This window comes from Haliotis rufescens, unplaced genomic scaffold (genome assembly GCF_023055435.1).
Source record: "Haliotis rufescens isolate VD_foot unplaced genomic scaffold, xgHalRufe1.0.p SCAF_30, whole genome shotgun sequence".
Lineage (NCBI taxonomy): Eukaryota > Metazoa > Mollusca > Gastropoda > Lepetellida > Haliotidae > Haliotis > Haliotis rufescens.
This window is the reverse complement of record NW_025964002.1, coordinates 2,333,923-2,352,786: the sequence shown is the minus strand read 5'-3', so window position 1 is coordinate 2,352,786 and position 18,864 is coordinate 2,333,923. Positions and strand designations below refer to the sequence as shown.

The window sequence follows — 18,864 nt, the reverse complement described above, 5'->3', positions numbered from 1 at the left end:
AAGTTACATTTTGGCTGGACTAACTAGTCTGTGCATAGTCCAATCAAAATCGCGCAACGAAATCGAAATGCTGTTCGTAAACTGTGGGGGCGGTCGGGTAGCCTAGTGGTTAAAGCGTTGGCTCGTCACGCCGAAGACCCGGGTTCGATTCCCGACATGGGTACAATGTGTGAAGCCCATTTCTGGTGTCCCCTGCCGTGATATTGCTGGAATATTGCTAAAAGCGGCGTAAAACCATACTCACTCACTCACTCACCCTCTCGTAAACTGTGATGCACATTTTAGTCCATTACAGGATTTGCAAAGCATGTGCACAGCCAACTCGGTGTCAACAGATATTTTTCAAATCTTTTCATGTTTTTAATCAAGGTGCTGACGTGATTTGATGCACTTCACTACTTAAGAACCCTTTTATCACAGTATAGATCTTGATTATCGATAAGATCGTCTTGACTGGGCGCCGCCATTTTGTTTGAAGCAAATGCAAGTGACATGAGAGGTGGAATCTGATAGGTCCATCGTCGTGGCATAGAAGGGACATAACTCGTAATAGCCAATGGTGGCGCTACGATCGAGCCCAGGAATTCTAGCCTAGTTCGGCAAGGGTGGAAACTGGACTTTTAAAGTCAGTTAACTCACTTGCCTCGGGAAGACGCATGGCACCAAACCAAGGGTCATTCATAATCAAGGCAAATCAAGGACAGAATCAAGATACGATTTGGTTCGACTTCGGGGCGTTATCCACTAAAAGAAACTGCAGCACTAATCCCTTATAGAAATATAAGAAAAATATCCTAAAAAGATGTAAAGTAATCATGATACTCTTTTTTACATACGTGCTTGTCCACTGTATCTTATCTTGTAATACAATCCATACACATGCTGCTTCAGACTGCACAAGCGCTATCAGCAGAAAGCATGTTTCGTAACAGTTATTTCCACTGTATATTGAAATATGTAGTAAGATGTATATTGTTGAAGTGTTTAGTTATTGTCGGTACTATGTTAACCAGGTATCAAGCGTTTCGATGTTGACGTGGAGGCAATGATTGGAAAACGACTACCAATTGTTTTAAAACTGTTGTGTTTCGTAATCATACCAGTCTTTCTGTTGGTAAGTCAATTTCTCTCTCCCCCCCCCCCCCCCCCCCCATGAGATAAAACTGTGTGCAGAACTGATAGAACTTTATACCTATGAATCACTATCAATGATACCGGGTAAGCGTATCCTGCACAAACACATTTGCATCAAACAATTGCACCAGAATTGCTCGCCTTCAAAACTGTAACATTAAGCTCTGATTAGTTTACCGACAGAAAAGATATACATGTACCTAGCATTCATCTCGTTATAATTAAATTTTCGTTGTGTTCATGGAAATTCCTGCATTCTGATTAGCTGAATTGGTCACGTGTTATTGCATTCATTTCCCAATGAATGTAAAAAATTAAGCAACGCCCACCGCGGCGCACTACTTTTATTACTGCGGAATGTCGGGGAATCCCAATATTACAGTCGAGGGAATTCCCTTTCTGCTCACGTGTATCGTCATGCACAGGACATTTAGCGACTTTCATGCATATTCATTGTCCAAACTACCCTTTGAAACCGAAGGCCGAGAATGAATGAAACAGCAAACGTGCAGGCTCGCTCGCCTGTTTTTTTCCCGCTCGCCTCGGTTCAACTTTCATTTCTTCGGGTTTCATTTATAACTAGCATTTCTCCAACTGTGTTTTACCGTAATCAGGGAAGTAATGTTTGAGGCACGCGGTAAATGACCATGTTATTTGAAACAGCCGCCTTCTCTCGGACATATTTCTTCCGGTTCGTTACAGTCTCACTGTTGCAGTTCTTTTCGCCTCTTGCCTTAATTGACAGGTCCAATGAACATTGTTTTAATCCCGATCTCCGTTGATTGGCTACTGACTGTGTAGGCGTGTCAAGTTATGTGCATAAATTAAACGATCACCTGATTCATGTCACGCCACTGTATGTATTCCTGAAATGTTTATCAATGTCGTCATTTTTTTATATATGCAACTGTTTGGGGTTAAACTATTGTAGATAAAACATGTTTTACGTTGTCGAATTTAATTATAAGCATTGACTGTGTATTTGTTTCGGTTCATTGAGGTATGAATCGAAAAACCGATGTGCAAACTTTTGTAAGAATCCGCTACGCGGATGCATACAGTTTGCACATCGGTTTTTCGATTCATACCTCAATGAACCGAAAAAAATACACAGTCAATGCTTAAATAACATGTGTATACGTAAACCACTTCAGGTCCTGTCCTAAACTGATTGTCATTGTTACCCGTGTAGATCCGGGATAGAATAGGTCTTCTGCAACCCATTCTTGTCGTGAGAGGCGACTAACGTGATAGGGTTATCAGGCTCGCCGACTTGGTTGATGTATGTCATCGTATTCCAATTGCGTGGATCGATGCTCATGATATCCGTCACTGGATTGTCTGGTCCAAACTAGATTATTTACAGACCGCCGCATATAGATGGAATACTGCTGGATGCGGCGTTAAACAACAAACAAACAAACAAGCAAACGAACAAACTGTCATTGTTGCTGTAGGTGGCTATGGGGGTGACCATTGTGTCGTACAAACCACCAACTTACGGGAGGTATGACTACCCGCATTTCGCCGTCATCATTGGTTGGTGCATCGCCGTGTCATCGGTAGTACCCCTTCCTATCACCATGGTGATACAGATCCTCAAGAAAACAGGCTCGTTGGCTCAGGTATGTACCCATATTATAGAACTGTTACACTGTTCTGTTCTCTGTACAACAAAGTCAATATGCAATGACACATGACGAAGATCAAACTTATATCCAAGTTTTTGTATAACAATAGATGATTTCATGAAGTAGTAAGATTTAAGACATAACGTTGAACTTTATCAAATCCAATGTATTCCATTTTCCAGCGTATTAAGTCCGCCATGACACCCAGCCGCGCGTGGGGAGGATTCAGACGCCGATATGGTATTGATGAGAAGACAGACTGTACCATGAAGGAAAACGCTAGATTTATTTTCAAGCGATAGTTCGAGATATGTTGGCTGGTCTCTCGTAACAACAAGGGGCATATAGTTAATCAAACATTCACACCATTTTAATCACAGATCAGCTCTATCTGCCTGTAGTAATCCCCTTTTAAGCTTTAAAGTACTCGAGTGTTCCTTTAAGTAATAATTTGTTTCTAACCATGTTTCTACTGTCTTTCATAACTGTCGCCCCTATTAAGATCATTTCGATAGTCCATAGTCATAGAGTCCCTTGCAGTCAGTCTGTTGAATAAAAGCGCACTTATTCGGACAAAAAAGGCATGTGTGATTATTTCAATAGCATATACTGTAACTGTATTTGTTGCTTTGTTCATTTGCAAGGAAGACACTTCTGAAAACAACTTCTCCACAATCATAAGAAATATCTGCTAAAAGTGAAGTGCATTGTGCGATTCTGGCTGTAGTATAAGCCCGTGTTTATGGATTACTATCAAATAGTGATGGTGCTAAGTGTTCACCGAAAAGGTGAGGGTATCCTGCCTCACCGGTGGCACCCGTCACAAACACATGCAAGGGCACGTCAATTATTCACTTTCTACGACACGGGAAGTCACAATAGGATATTGTATCGGACATCAATTCAGTCACTGATGCGTCTAATTTGGGAAATGGCCTTTTGGGAGGTACATGTAGTCCACCAGTAGGATTTCTTTGGAATTGCAGAAACCCAAAGCCACCACCTTGTCAGCTGATGTAAAGTTTACCTTATTCCTTGGAGGAGACTGAAATGACTGCGAAACTGAAGTTCATAAGTGGACTACTTCAACCTTCTTCGGAAACCCGTGGGAATTCCCCAGCAATAATATATACCGGAATGTTGTGTTTTATCATTTAGACTCTTTAATCTTTAACTCGGCGTTTTGGCATACATTGGGAAGAGTTCGAATGTTTGACTGCATGCCCGTCTGCAAATATTTTAGCTCTGACTCATCCTACAGAACAAAATGATTTCATATACTGTGTTCTCAGTAAACTTCTCTTTTATTTTTTAACTTCACGTGGACCTTTGAGGATGTAGACGTTAGTATGACCATGGTCACCACGTTTAGTGACACACGGAACAACGATTGGCTGGTTGGTTTGATGTTTAACGCCGCACTCAGCAATATTCCAGCTATATGACGGCGGTCTGTAAATAATCGAGTCTGAACCAGACAATCCAGTGATTAATATCATGAGCATCGATCCACGCAAGTGGTTGGTTGGTTTTGTTGTTTAATGCCGCACTCAGCAATATTCCAGCTTTATGACGGCGGTCTGTAAATAATCGAGTCTGAACCAGACAATCCAGTGATTAATATCATGAGCATCGATCCACGCAAGTGGTTGGTTGGTTTTGTTGTTTAACGCCGCACTCAGCAATATTCCAGCTATATGACGGCGGTCTGTAAATAATCGAGTCTGAACCAGACAATCCAGTGATTAATATCATGAGCATCGATCCACGCAAGTGGTTGGTTGGTTTTGTTGTTTAACGCCGCACTCAGCAATATTCCAGCTATATGACGGCGGTCTGTAAATAATCGAGTCTGAACCAGACAATCCAGTGATTAATATCATGAGCATCGATCCACGCACGTGGTTGGTTGGTTTTGTTGTTTAACGCCGCACTCAGCAATATTTAAGCTATGTGACGGCGGTCTGTAAATAATCGAGTCTGGACCAGACAATCCAGTGATTGATATCATGAGCATTCATCCTGGCAATTGGGATACGATGACATGCATCAACCAAGTCAGCGAGCCTGACCACCCGATCCCGTTAGTGGCCTCTAACGACAAGCATATTCACCGTTTACGGCAAGCATGGGTGGCTGAAGAACTATTCTACCCCGGAATTTTCACGAGTCTACGGAACAAGGAAAGAAATAACCATATCCCATCCTTTGTCATACAGGTTTTGTCCTAAGGCTTCATCCCTTGTTACGCTGAAATAATCCCGATGCGAAGGTTAATTTTAACTCACTATGTTGTCTCCTTTTTTTCTCAAGCAACATCTATATAATGAATACTATACAATAAAACAACAGTGGTTATCCATAATAACGAATTTCTAAATAGTTCCATGTTGTTACCATACCGGTCTGTGGCCTGTTTCTTGAATCCACTTCATACATCTGAAATATCGTCGCATCATTCAGACCCGTAAAGAGCCGGTGTAGAATACGTCTTCAGCAACCCATGCTTACTGTAAAAGGCGACTAAGCTTTTAAGACGGAAAACGGGAGCGGGTGGTCAGACTCGTTGACTTGGTTGATGCATGTCATCGTATCCCAATTGTGTGGATCGATGCTCATGATATCAATCACTGTACCAGACTCGATTATTTACATACCGCCGTCATATAGCTGGAATTTTGCTGAGTGCAGCATTAAACAAACAATCAAACAAACAAACACTGAATCATTCAACCTGTGCATGCAGCTGTAGTGTTTTTGAATTGACCTGGAAAAATCCTAGGGCAATCAATTACATGACTGGGAATTAATTAATCACACTTGTCAATATACCTCTCAAACGATAAATGCCCATATATCAAAATAAGCCACCAGATTAACTGTGTCACAACGCATTACGCGAGGATCATCGTGTAGAATATATCAATTGTACACACGTATCACGTACAAGAGGATAATATACCCACCATCCTGAATCTACAGCTATATCCGGCGAGAGGTATCCCGTAGTTTTGTATCAAGCTCCCACGAAAAAGGTAAATATGTTCGTGGGCTCTATGTATGAAAATGAAAAGTTTCAGCCTATTTTTTTATTTTTTATTTTTTTGTGTGCTTGATGCATTTGCTAAAACGAAGGGGTAATTGAATCATATGCTGCATGTAGTCTAATTAGTTCTAAAAATTGTCGGGATAATTTAAAACGCCATCAGTTGAAATTTAATATTTATTTCTTCGTAATCTACTGGTAATAATATTTTGTACTGTAGCAACAGAACTGTCAATCTATTTGTACGAAACTGATGATGTACGTTTTTTATAGACACCCAATTTACCTTTATAGATAATGTCAATGAAGCAAAAGAGTTGTGAAGAAAGATTTCTTTTCGCGTTGTTCAGTCGGTGAAACTCTTCCTGACTGTCATTTGTGTTCTGATTATTCCAGACGCAGCCTTTGGATATGGAACATACTCTGATAACTGTTTTTTTATTGATTTATAGAATTATGGCCAACGCAAGACCTGGGAATCTACTGGTCTTTCTCGTCGTAATACTACAGATCCATGCCACACGTTCAGGTATGTCCCTTCACCATTCTTGGTTTAGCTGGAGGGGCGGTCGGGTAGCCTAGTGGTTAGAGCGTTCGCTCGTCACGCCGAAGACCCGGGTTCGATTCCCGACATGGGTACAATGTGTAAAGCCCATTTCTGGTGTCCCCCGCCGTGGTATCGCTGGAATATTGCTAAAAGCGGCGTAAAACCATACTCACTCACTAACTCACTGGTTTAGCTGGAAGACTGTCCTCGCATATGTGTCTGCCACTACAGCGTTACCGCCATCCGTGAAGATCCGGGGTACAATAGGTCTTCAGCAACCCATGCTTGCCGTTACCAGGCGACTATGTTTGTTGCAAGAGGCGACTAACAGGATCAGATGGTCAGGCTCGCAGACTTGGTTGATGCATGCCATCGTACCCACTGGATTGTCTGGTCCAGACTCGATTATTGACATACAGACCGCCGTCATATAGCTGGAACATTGCTGAGTGCGGCGTTAAACAACAAATTGACCAGTGCTAGCCGTAGGGTAGGATATGCCAACCCTTTTCAGAAATACCTGGTGGAATCGCTGATTATTAGTGATCCATTCACATAATTTCCCCTGCTATTGCCTTTTACGCCCGATGACGGATAATCGAGACTGTTTCTGTCGTTGATGCTTTATGTTGGCCTTACAACTCAACATGAATACAATCATATTTTAAATGATTAATCAATGTTTACAGTGAGTGAGGGAGTTGGGTTAAACGCCGCTTTTAACAGTATTCCAGTTATATCACGGCGTGTCAGCTTAATATGGGAGGAAAGCCCGAAGCGATGCTGGTCTCAGACGTCTACCACTTCGGTGAAACCCACGAGCACGGGTATGGTGCTGACAAACCTAGAAACATAATCGGGGCGAACCGGGATTCGAACCCACAATCATAGGTTTCTGGCGTACCCAAGGGACGCAACTATGCACAGCGAATCGCAGCGCTCTCTCCATCTCCATCTCTCTCTCTCCATCATGTTCTTCTTCCTACTATTGGCGGGAAGTACGAGTTAGGACAACTTCGGCAGAAAACATCGAACTCAAACAAATATGCATCCCTCACAATCACGCCTTTAAGTGTACCCAAATCAACGCAACTTTGTGTGAGTTCGGGAGAAATGGCGATCGTTGGACTAAGGCCGCATTGTGCAATGAGACCCGCGGTAAAACAGGCAGGTAGCTGGACCATTTCCCGAGATAAGTGAAATCTTTCACAACAACCCACTTTGACCCTGAACCGTCTCTGTGGTGTATTGGATAGAGAGCCCACCCGAAGTGAGTGAGTGAGTATGGTTTTACAACGCTTTTGGCAATATTCCAGCAGTGTCACGGCGGGGTACACCAGAAATGGGCTTTCACATTGTACCCATGAGGGGAATCGAACCCGGGTCTTTGGCGTGACGAGCGAACGCTCTAACCACTAGACCACGCCACCGCCCCGCCTGCCGGAGGAGCCGAAGGTCGGAGCTCGATCCCGCGGTATACCAAAAGACGTTAAAACGTGGAGATGGATGTTTTCCTGTCTGGTGCTCGGCATAAGAACATAACACAAGGACTTGTCGGCTCAGTACACTCTGTCCGAGTAGGGTATCCTTGGTATCTCAGTTGCTGGCTCTATAAAACTGGTGTTAGGGTAAACCCTATTTTATGTTGTTTTTGTTTTTTGTTTAACGCCGCACCAAACAATATTCCAGCTATATGACGGCCACTTCACGTCTCCTTCCTGTACATGAAGGAAACTTAAGGAATTGTTGCTGACCAAGGTAAAGTAAACTTTCTTCACGGTTTACTTCACAAAAGAGGGTACATGACATACTGGTACTTGTGTTGCAGCCTCCCTGTTCAATCTTGAGGTTAACTTCGCAAGTGGAACTATCATTGAAGGCCAAGGTGAAGTTAATGTCACAATCAGTAGGGGAGGTGGCACCGAGGAATCCAACGTCACCTATACCGTAGCAAGCCCCACGGATCCCGTTCCCGTCATCGTCGGGACGTTTTCTGCAGCCTTTGCAGAAAATGTGACAGAAGTTGTTGTCTCGGTTGAAATTATCAACGACACGGTAAGCACATTTTGAAAGATTGACGAATGAGCACAACATAATCACAGCAAAAAAAGTAATGTATTCAAACATGCATTAAAGTATGAATTAACCTATAATATCATTTAGAGTTTACTGTCGTGTCAGTTTTAACTATGATATCATTATAATGTTTACTGTCATGTCAATTTTAACTATGATATCATTATAATGTTTACTGCCATATCAATTTTAACTATGATATCATTGTAATGTTTAATGTCATGTCAATTTTAACTATGGTATCATTATAATGTTTACTGCCATATCAATTTTAACTATGGTATCATTATAATGTTTACTGTCATGTCAATTTTAACTATGATATCATTATAATGTTTACTGCCATATCGATTTTAACTATGATAGCATTATAATGTTTACTGTCATGTCAATTTTAACTATGATATCATTATAATGTTTACTGCCATATCAATTTTAACTATGATATCATTAAAATGTTTACTGCCATATCAATTTTAACTATGATATCATTATAATGTTAACTGTCATGTCAATTTTAATCTTTTGTATCAAATTGTGTTCTATCTCGTAAGAGTTAAAGGTACAAGTGATTTTAAAACATAGCCCATATGTCGTGTCACTATTATAATATTGTGACCTTTGAAGATCCGAGGTATGGAATAAGTGATCAGCAACCCATGCTTCCCGTAAAAGGCGACTAACGGGATCGGGTGGTCAGGCTCGCTGACTTGGTTGATGCATCGCATCGTAACCCAGTCGTGTAGAGCGATGGTCATGATGTCAATCTCTGAATTGTCAGGTCAAGACTCGATTATTTACAGACCGCCGTCTTTTAGCTGGAATATTGCTTAGTGCGGCATTAAACAACAAACAATATTATATTATATGTAAAGACAATCCAATAGTTCTTGTACATTTTACTGGTCTGACAATTTGTGTTGTTATTAACTTGTGAAAGTAGTAGAAGACCCGTGAAGATCCGGGTTAGAATAGGCCGTCAGCAACCCTCGCCTGCCGTAAAAGGCGACTATGCTTGTTGTGAAAGGCCACTAACGGGATTGGGTGGTCAGGCTCGCTGACTTGATTGATGCATGTCGCTGTATCCCAATTACGTGGATTGATGCTAATGATGTCAATCACTGGATTGTCTGGTCCAGATTCGATTATTTCCAGACCGCCGTCATATAGCTGGAATATTGCGGAGTGCGGCGTTTATGTGTGATACGGCAACACACGCATCTAACTCTCATCATGTTCTTCAAAAACTAAATCACAAGCATCCGGATACATGATATGCTGACAAGATGTTCCTGAGCTCCTATGTTGAGTTATATTTAGCGACATTTTATGGGTATTGTTGCTGGAAAATACTATTCACCACATACAGGCGTTGTGTTTTAATGAAATGCCAATGTCACTAAATGTTATATAAACCATAGCGTTTGTATTGGTGTGCTCCATACCATTCAGGTCGCAGAGGTATCTCAAGCGTTCACTGTTACTATTGAGAGCGCATCTTCTGGAACCATAGGGACCTTCGACTCTCTTACCTTCAGCATCGCAGACGATGATCAAGGTAAGTGAATAAATACTGGAGCTTGAGCTTGGACCAAAACAAAGTAAGTGTGTGTTCGTGGGAGAAAAAACCTCTACAATCGTTGAACAGGTCAGGTATTGCGCCACAAGAGCTAAGTCAATGACACGCTATCGGTGTTTACAGGACCCGTGAAGGTCCGGCGTAGAAAAGGTCTTCAGCAACCCATGCTTGCCGTAAAAGGCGACTATGTTTGTCGTTAGAGGTAGGATCGGGTGGTCAGGCTCGCTGACTTGGTTGATGCATGTGTTTATGAATCACTAGCAAAAAGTGACCAGGTGTTCATGAAATGGTGAGTGTATCCTGTCCCACCCGTCTCAAACAGCAATATTCCAGCTTTTTGACGACGGTCTGTAAATAATGGAGTCTGAACCAGACAATCCAGTGATTGACATCACCAGCCTCAAAGATCGATCCAACTAATTGTGACACGATGACATAAACGAAGTCAGCGAACATGATCACCCGATCCCGTTAGTCACCTCTTACGACAAGCATAGTCTCCTTTTAGGGCAAGTATGGGTTGCGGAAGACCTATTCTATCCCGGATCTTCACAGGTGGCCTTGAATGTGGTAACCTTGATCAAGTATGGGTTGCGGAAGAATGAAGTCATTCCTCTTGTCATACAATCTTGTGTTTTGTCACACTGAATCTTTATGCATCAATCTAAATCTGAAATGATGAAGTGGTCTCATTGGTCTCCTGTATTTCTTGTTCAGGTGCGTAAATCAATGGAAGGTAGTTGGCTGTTTGATTGATATTGAACTACATCAAATCATCGATATACCTGAAGCGAAGTCTTCTTGGCCAAATTAACTAGTTTTGACGTTGACAATCCGAGCAGAAATTCTGATTCAAATGCATAAAGAAACAGAACAGCAAGAAGGGGGTCGCAGATGGTCCCCATGGGAATGCCTACTTCTTGCCTAAATGTCTTACCCATAATCCTTACCATGTCACCATGAAGGTTTCAGTTTCAAGTTTTGGTGAGGTTCAACATTCCTGAATCTATAGGTTACCAAACGGAGCAAGCCGTGAAGGTCCGGGGTAGAAAATAGGTCGTCAGCACCCCATGCTTGCCGCAAAAGGCGACTGTGTTTGTCGTAAGAGGCGACTAACGAGATCGGGTGGTCAGATTCGCTGACTTGGTTGATACATGTCATCGTATCCCAGTTGCGTGGATCGATGCTCATGATATCAATCACTGGATTGTCTGGTCCAGACTCGCATTTTATAGACCGCCGTCATACAGCTGGAATATTGTTGAGTGCGCCTTTAAACAACAAACAAACAAACAAACGGAGCAAGAAAGGGTTAATGTCAACACAGAGAAAATGAATTCATCAGCTCTTACAATCTATTATTCAACTTGTCCACTCTGAGAAAATATAGTAAGCCTTACACGATATATTCCTGTTGAATAGAGCAAAACATTTCTGAGACAAACACGGGGGCACGAGTGGCCCAGTCGTCTAAGGCGCCGCGATTCGCTGTGCAGAGTTGCGTCCCTTGGGCACGCCAGAAACCTATGATTGTGGGTTCGAATCCCGGGTCTCCCCGATTATGTTTCTAGGTTTGTCAGCACCATACCCGTGCTCGTGGGTTTCACCGAAGTGGTAAACGCCTGAGACCTGCATCACTTCGAGCTTTCCTCCCACATTAAGCTGACACGCCGCGATATAACTGGAATACTGTTAAAAGCGGCGTTAAACCCAACTCATTCACTCACTCACTCACTCTGACACAAACACAACATATGGGCACCCAGATTGCCGCAAACACTTTTATCAATGATAAATGTCAACAACTGCGAATACTTCATAGTTTATTGACACAATCAGGCATATTGATATTTAATATCGAGGCACATGTAAATTTAATTTTGCAAATCTTATATCGGAGTGTTCACGGCAAACATCTCGTTTACAAAATGATGAGCGGCGCCTTGAATTTCGCCTATAGATGTGGAAGCGTTTTACGAACAGTTGTTTTAAATGAATCAAACTTAGATTAATCTGGAATAAAGCATTATGTGAATTCCCATTTGGTAACCCCTTGCAGTTCCAGCGGATTGGTCGGCCTGGGTGGAGGGTACGTGCGGAGGATCATGTGACAGTCGTTTCAGAACGGACACACGGACAAGAACTTGTAGTAACTTTGGAGATCCCCTCAGAGTGAACTGCATAACGTCGGACAGCAGAACCGTGTCCTGTCCGACAGACTGCACGACGACAACCACAGAGCTACCTACGACAACAGCGGAGGTCTCGACAACAACAACGAAGGTCTCGACAACAACAACGAAGGTCTCGACAACAACAACGGAGGTCTCGACAACAACAACGAGTCCTTCCACTACAGAACCTAGCAATACAACCACTGCTATATCAACAGCGACACCTGATCTAAATACAACCGCTGAACCAGGTAACATTGTCCAAACAATATTTACTAGGGGTATTCCCCTACTTGTGACTTTTGACAATACCAATGACCCACAACACCATCGGTATATACTGACCTTGTCACCTTATATCGACAACCCCGCGTTACAATTCTGTTACGTACTTGCTCCCATGCACCATCGCGTGAAGATCCGGCCAAGGATTTGTCTTCCCGTGCTTGTCGTTTGAGGTGACTGACGGAGTCGGTTGCTAAGATTCGCAGACTTGATTGATGTATTTCGTCACATCCCAATACGATGTCAATCACTGGATTGCTTGGTCCAGACTCGATTATTTACAGACCGTCATATAGCTGTTGCTTAGTGCAGCGTTAAACATGATACAAACAAACAAACAAAATTCACTGAAACCAGGTATTCAACATACTCACTCCTCACCACAAACACAAATGCCAGCCGATATATTTTGTTGCACTGTCCTGAATATAGAATTGTACATCTTGAAGCATTTACTCAAAGAACCCAATTTCCCGATCTCTGTCCTTAGTCTGTGTATACATAACTTATGATCGTAAAATGCTTGTTCTACTTTGGATGTTATGTCAGTAAGAAGATTCATGGCGCGTATTGCATTATTCAGAATGCGATGCCAACTGGACAGAGTGGTCCTGCTGGACCGTATCCCGACCGTGCTCCGTGACGTGTGGGGAGGGTTCCCTGTATCAGATGCGACGCCGCACATGTAGCGTAAACAACGGCTGTGCCGGACGACCCCTTGAGATGAGAACAGCCAAGTGTCTGACGCCTGATTGTAAAGGTAACAAGTTTACTTTGATATAATGACAAACGTATTAACATGGGCTGTCTCAAACTGTTCCTACAGTCTCATGGGCGTCGTTTGAGTTTGAGAGTCTGAGTGAGTGAGTGAGTGAGTGAGTGAGTATCGTTTTACGCCGCTTTTAGCAATATTCCAGCAATATCACGGCGGAGGACACGTATTAACATACTTGGCTTCACACATTGTACCCTTGTCGGGAATCGAACACGGGTCTTCGGCGTGGCGTGCGAACGCTTTAACCACTAGGCTACTCGACCGCCCCTTGAGAGTATGATGTATACCTGATAATGACATGCTCTTTGACATAAGAGTCTATGAAATTGAGAAGGATGATATTGACGGAGTATCATAATATGCGACCATTGCTAGGCTGCTGAGTCCATACGTTTTGAGCAAGCAGACATACAACGCGGAGGGTGTAGGCCAAGAATCAAAGTTCATCCGTAGAATAGGTCGTCAGCAACCCATGTTTTCCGTATCAGGCGACTATCGTTGTAGTAAGAGGCGACTAATGGGATCGGGTGGTCAGGCTCGCTGACTTGGCTCATGCATGTCATCGTATCCCAATTGCGTGGATCGATGCTCATGATATCAATCACTGGATTGTCTTGTCCAGGCTCGATTATTTACAGACCGCCGTCATATAGCTGGAATATTGCTGAGTGCGGTGTAAAACAACCAACCAACCATGTAACTAAATACATACGTGAATCAGCACACACAAACACATTGCATCTACAGACAGTACACACCAATCTTTATTCAAAGTACCGATGACGCCAAAGGCAAATAGTACATATTCTGGGTTGTGTTACAAATCCATACACTTTCTTAATTTCGTATCACGATATATAAGCATAAATTAATTTCTGATGAACAATCGCATGTCATTGATGTACCAAATTTGTGGACATTTGGATTGTCGTAGAAACAGTTATCTAAATATTTGTCTCTTAACTCATACACTGGGCATACACATAAAGTGCGGCGTTAAACAAGCAACAAATAAACAAACAAACATATACAATTCCTCTATAATATTGATTTTCAATACAGTTTTACAAATTCTACACAGTCTGGGTAGCTGTCTGCCTGTGCATAAATCATGTGAGCTATCAGTAAATCAAGAAAGAGGTATTTTATATCTATCTGTTGAATTGCAAACTCTTTGCTTTGAGGATTTCTTGTGATTATTTCAGACTGTTAGACAAGCTTCCAGACAAGTGCACAGTGAGTCAACCAAACCAAACGCCTACTGGCTTCATCGAACATTTAACACATGTTGCCTTTGCCAGTTTGTATCTATCATAATAGTATTTTATATATCTTGAAGAGTGAGCATGGTTTTACGCCTCTTTTAGCAATATTCCAGCAATATCACGGCGGGGGACACAAGAAATGGGCTTCACACATTGTACCCATGTTGGGAACCGAGCCCGGGTCTTCGGCGTGACGAGCGAACGCTTTAACCATTAGGTTGCCCGACCGCCCCTATATCGTGAAGAATATTGCCATAAGAAATGGTTCAAAGACAATTATTGCTGTTTCAAGCTGCGTCTCGTTGTTAAAATGTCTACTTTTTGAAGGATTACAACGTTAAAACTTCAAGGGAAAGTTTTATATATACTCAATGTATCATTTCCTCTTTCAGGATCTCGGTCAACTTCAAGGTCAAGGTCGTTCTGTAATGCATTAATCAATAAAAACCGCATAAATCCCTTTATTGTTATTGAATTCTTCTTGTGTGTTTGCGTTGGAGAATACCTGGGGATCCATACACATGAAGGCAGGCGTAACGTCCTTGTACCATTGAACATTCAATCTAATCCAGAGTCTGTACCCTCGAGACGGCATGTTTAGGAATATTGTCATCTGTCGCATCTCGCATCTCGCATCTCGCATGATGTATACCCTCGACCAATTCGCTACCTTCGTTTCGAGGCTGGTTTGAATAACTAGACGAAAAATACGCACGACCAATCAATTTACATTGTTTTTCATGACAGATTTGTCGAAAATTCTTGCAGCCTCACACGTCTTGGCTCTCAGGAAAATATCATTTCCAGGAAAAACGTCATTTGTACGAGTCTTGTAATTCGCTTAACTGCGTCAGGGAATGAGACCACGATTTGTGCCGAACTCGGTGTTCAGGAGAGGCATTTTGATTGGTTGTTGATACCAAGGTCATGAGTGGGAGAAATTAATGATAAGATGGGTGAAATTGGGTTTAACGTCGCGTCCAAGATTATTGCACTTATATAGCGATGTGTGTGTGTGTGTGTGTGTGCTTGAATTAGTCCGGGCTGATGCCGATTTAGAGTGCTAGCTCACTGAGATACCATGCCGCAGTTTAACATGAATACCCCACTCAGACACAATATACTGACTCCAAGCCGACCAGTCCTTGTTTTAGCCCTTTAATGCCGAGCGCCAGACATGGTAACAACAAGTACCATCTTTTAACGTCTTATAGTATGACGCGGCGGACGCTCTACCACTGGACCACGGAGGCAGTCTAATTAAAGGGAAACGGAACTGGCGACATCACCACTACAAACAGCTATAGTGGTGAATGGCTCCACGGTACTGATCATAGAAGAATGGAGGATCCATCTGCTGCAGATTGTATTACAATTCCATGCTGCAGATATGCCCGAGGTTCACTTGTACAATACACACTGACACACTGACACCCATGTTTGCCGTAAAAAAACGACTGTGCTTGTCGTAAGAGGCGACTAACGGAATCGGTTGGTCAAGTTGGCTGACTTGGTTGATGCATGTCATTGTATCCCAATTGCGTGGCTCGATGCTCATGATATCAAGCACTGGATTGTGTGGTCCAGACTCGATGATTTACAGAGCGCCGTCATATAAGTTAAATATTGCTGAGTGCGGCGTTAGGTGTCACCCAAAGTCAGCGATCTAGCCCTCTGTGGCTGAGTTGGTAAGACCGCTGACTTTGTGGCTGTGTGGGTTAAATATGGTTTTCGGTTTATTCGGTTTAAGCATAAACGCAAAAAATAATACTTTGTTAAGCCAACCAAATGACATGGAATCACTTGCAATTTATGTTTGTGAAAATTTAGAAGTGGAGTTTACTTTGCTTTCCGATGTAAACACAGAGACAATGGAGTGAGTGAGTTGGGTTTAACTCCGCTTTTAACAGTATTCCAGTTATATCACGGCTTGTCAGCTTAATGTTGGTGGAAAGCCCGAAGTGATGTAGGTCTTAGACGTTTACCACTTCGGTGAAACCCACGAGCACGGGTATGTTGCTGACAAACCTAGAAACATAATCGGGGCGAACTGGGATTCGAACCCACAATCATAGGTTTCTGGCGTGCCCAAGGGATTTGACTCTGCAAAGCGAATCGCGGCGCCTTAGACAACTGTACCACTCGTGTCCCCTAAGTTCATTTGTTTAAAATGTTAGGGATTATGTGGCTCTTCTTATTGAACTTGAGTGTTTATGCTCCGTGCAATCGCTAAGGTTTCCCCCAAGAAAGCCTATAAAATATAATTTTGTCTCGGTAATGTTGGACGTGGAATGCTATGCTGCTGTTTTCACACGAGTGTGGATACTTCAATTAGCTGGAGATGACACAGATATTTATCAAAAGATTTTATCGACAAAAATATTTGTCCCAGAAAATTCATGAAAAAAAAATTATGCTTCAGTTTGTTGAAAAAAAAGTAATAGTGTACCATTGTTGCAATATTTTATTTTTTTAAATATTAAGGCTCATAGTTTTAAGTACAATTATATATGGTTTTGCAGCTGAGGCTGAAACAAATATCTTGTTTCCATACGAAATCCCCGAACCTCGGATAATGAATATACTATTTTAAAACTAACGTGAATTGAAAGTTTCTAAGGTTATTTTGAGGTTATTTCAAGCACATGTTTGTTTTATTTTACTAATGCGACTACAATTGCTAAAATCTGGAGGAAGGTATTGGGGTATATCTATTAGAAACCCCGAAGAAAAAATCGACAGCGTTGTCTCTCTGGACAACTCTCTGCTTCCGGCACTTGCATTTGAAACGAAACATGACAAATACTGAATACGTGACATCTATTCATGAATAACAACCACTCTATCCTTTACATAGATATTTCAGAGGCCCTTCATTAGACGACCCGTATCGAATTGATGGATATATGCATGCACAGGCTCATATGTTCACAAAAGGTTTGGGGGTGGGGGGGTGGGGGGGAGGGTGGTTGCTAAAAGCGGCGTAAAACCATACTCACTCACTTACAAAAGGTTGAATTAATGTACGACAATAACGGGAGTATGACCATCCTATCTACGCTATCAGCTGGCAACAAAACAAAGTTCTCCATACGAACATCAAACACTGGAAAAAAGTAAACTGCAAGAAACTACTCAAATACTAAGAAAGAAGCAGCCATTCACAGGGCAATGCCAATGATCACGAGAGGAACACAATCATAAATCACTGAAACTTAGTCCAAAATTTAGTTTTCATAAATGATCACATTCGTTGCAATGGTGCAATTTACGCTGCTTAATATGTTATAAATATCCTGGTGGAGAATGTAGTCAAGAGTGTTGTGACACACACGATCACATTCAGGCAAGTGCATGTGTCTATAGTTTTGGGGGCAACACGCCATGGCTAAAGGTAATTCGGGGCGCAGATCAATAATTAACTGTACGTAAACATGATAGATCAATAGCCAAAATTAAATTATCACGTTAAGGGGGAAATAGCTACCAGTGTCTCAGGGCGAAAATTGTGACACTTTGTAGTTTCCACTTTTTTGTTATGTTTGGTAGGGGACTCAGGATGTCTTTTCAGAACACGTTTCTTAACATATATCACTAATCATAACAGGATATTGGAAATGGATATACGAGGGCTGGCTGAAAAGTTCTAAGCCTAACTGTGAAAGCCCCGTACCAAGTCGATGGTTTTCATATATTTCCCCACATAGTCCCCTCCCAGGTTTACACACTTTTGCCAGCGCTGCTGGAAGGCCTGGATGCCGCTTAAGAAGAAATTGTCTTCAGCCACCCTTAAAAAAGTCATTCACAGCGGAAATTACGTCATCATTACTAGGAAAATGGCGACCGGATGGTTCCTTTTTCATTTTGGGAAACAGGTGGAAGTCTGACGGGGACAAATCGGGTGAATAAGCGGGATGGTCAATGAGTTCGAAGCCACAATCATGGATCGCTAACATGGCAACCACCGATTTGTGAACAGGAGCATTGTCTTGGTGGAACAGGACTCCTTTAGTGAGCATTCCCCGTCGCTTAGCTTTGATAGCTTCACGCATCTGTCTCAGTAGGTCAGCATAATATCTTCCATTGATAGTCTTCCCTTTTTCAAGATAGTCAATCAGCAGAATACCCTTGGAATCCCAAAAGACTGAAGCCATCACCTTTCCAGCAGAAGGAACCGACTTTGCCTTTTTAGGGGCTGATGATTCCGGATGCTTCCAATATTTAGACTGAAATTTGGTTTCTGGTTGAAAGTGATGAATCCAGGTTTCATCGGTGGTTACAAATCGGGCCAAAAAATCATCGGGATCTGCTTCAAAACGGCATAAATTGTCACGGGACGTCAGGAATCTGAC

General features: G+C 42.3%; 1 protein-coding gene across 1 annotated transcript; it reads left to right on the top strand.

The window, feature by feature from the left end:
- Positions 1-5,602: 5,602 nt before the first annotated feature.
- Positions 5,603-14,972, top strand: LOC124122481 (A-agglutinin anchorage subunit-like). Its single transcript, XM_046485522.2, has 8 exons — positions 5,603-5,800; positions 6,264-6,340; positions 8,187-8,413; positions 9,887-9,992; positions 12,073-12,438; positions 13,056-13,232; positions 14,453-14,483; positions 14,905-14,972. The coding sequence occupies exons 2-7, from the start codon at positions 6,268-6,270 to the stop codon at positions 14,458-14,460; spliced, it is 957 nt and encodes a 318-aa protein (XP_046341478.2). The 5' UTR covers positions 5,603-5,800; positions 6,264-6,267; the 3' UTR covers positions 14,461-14,483; positions 14,905-14,972.
- The last annotated feature ends 3,892 nt before the right edge of the window (positions 14,973-18,864 follow it).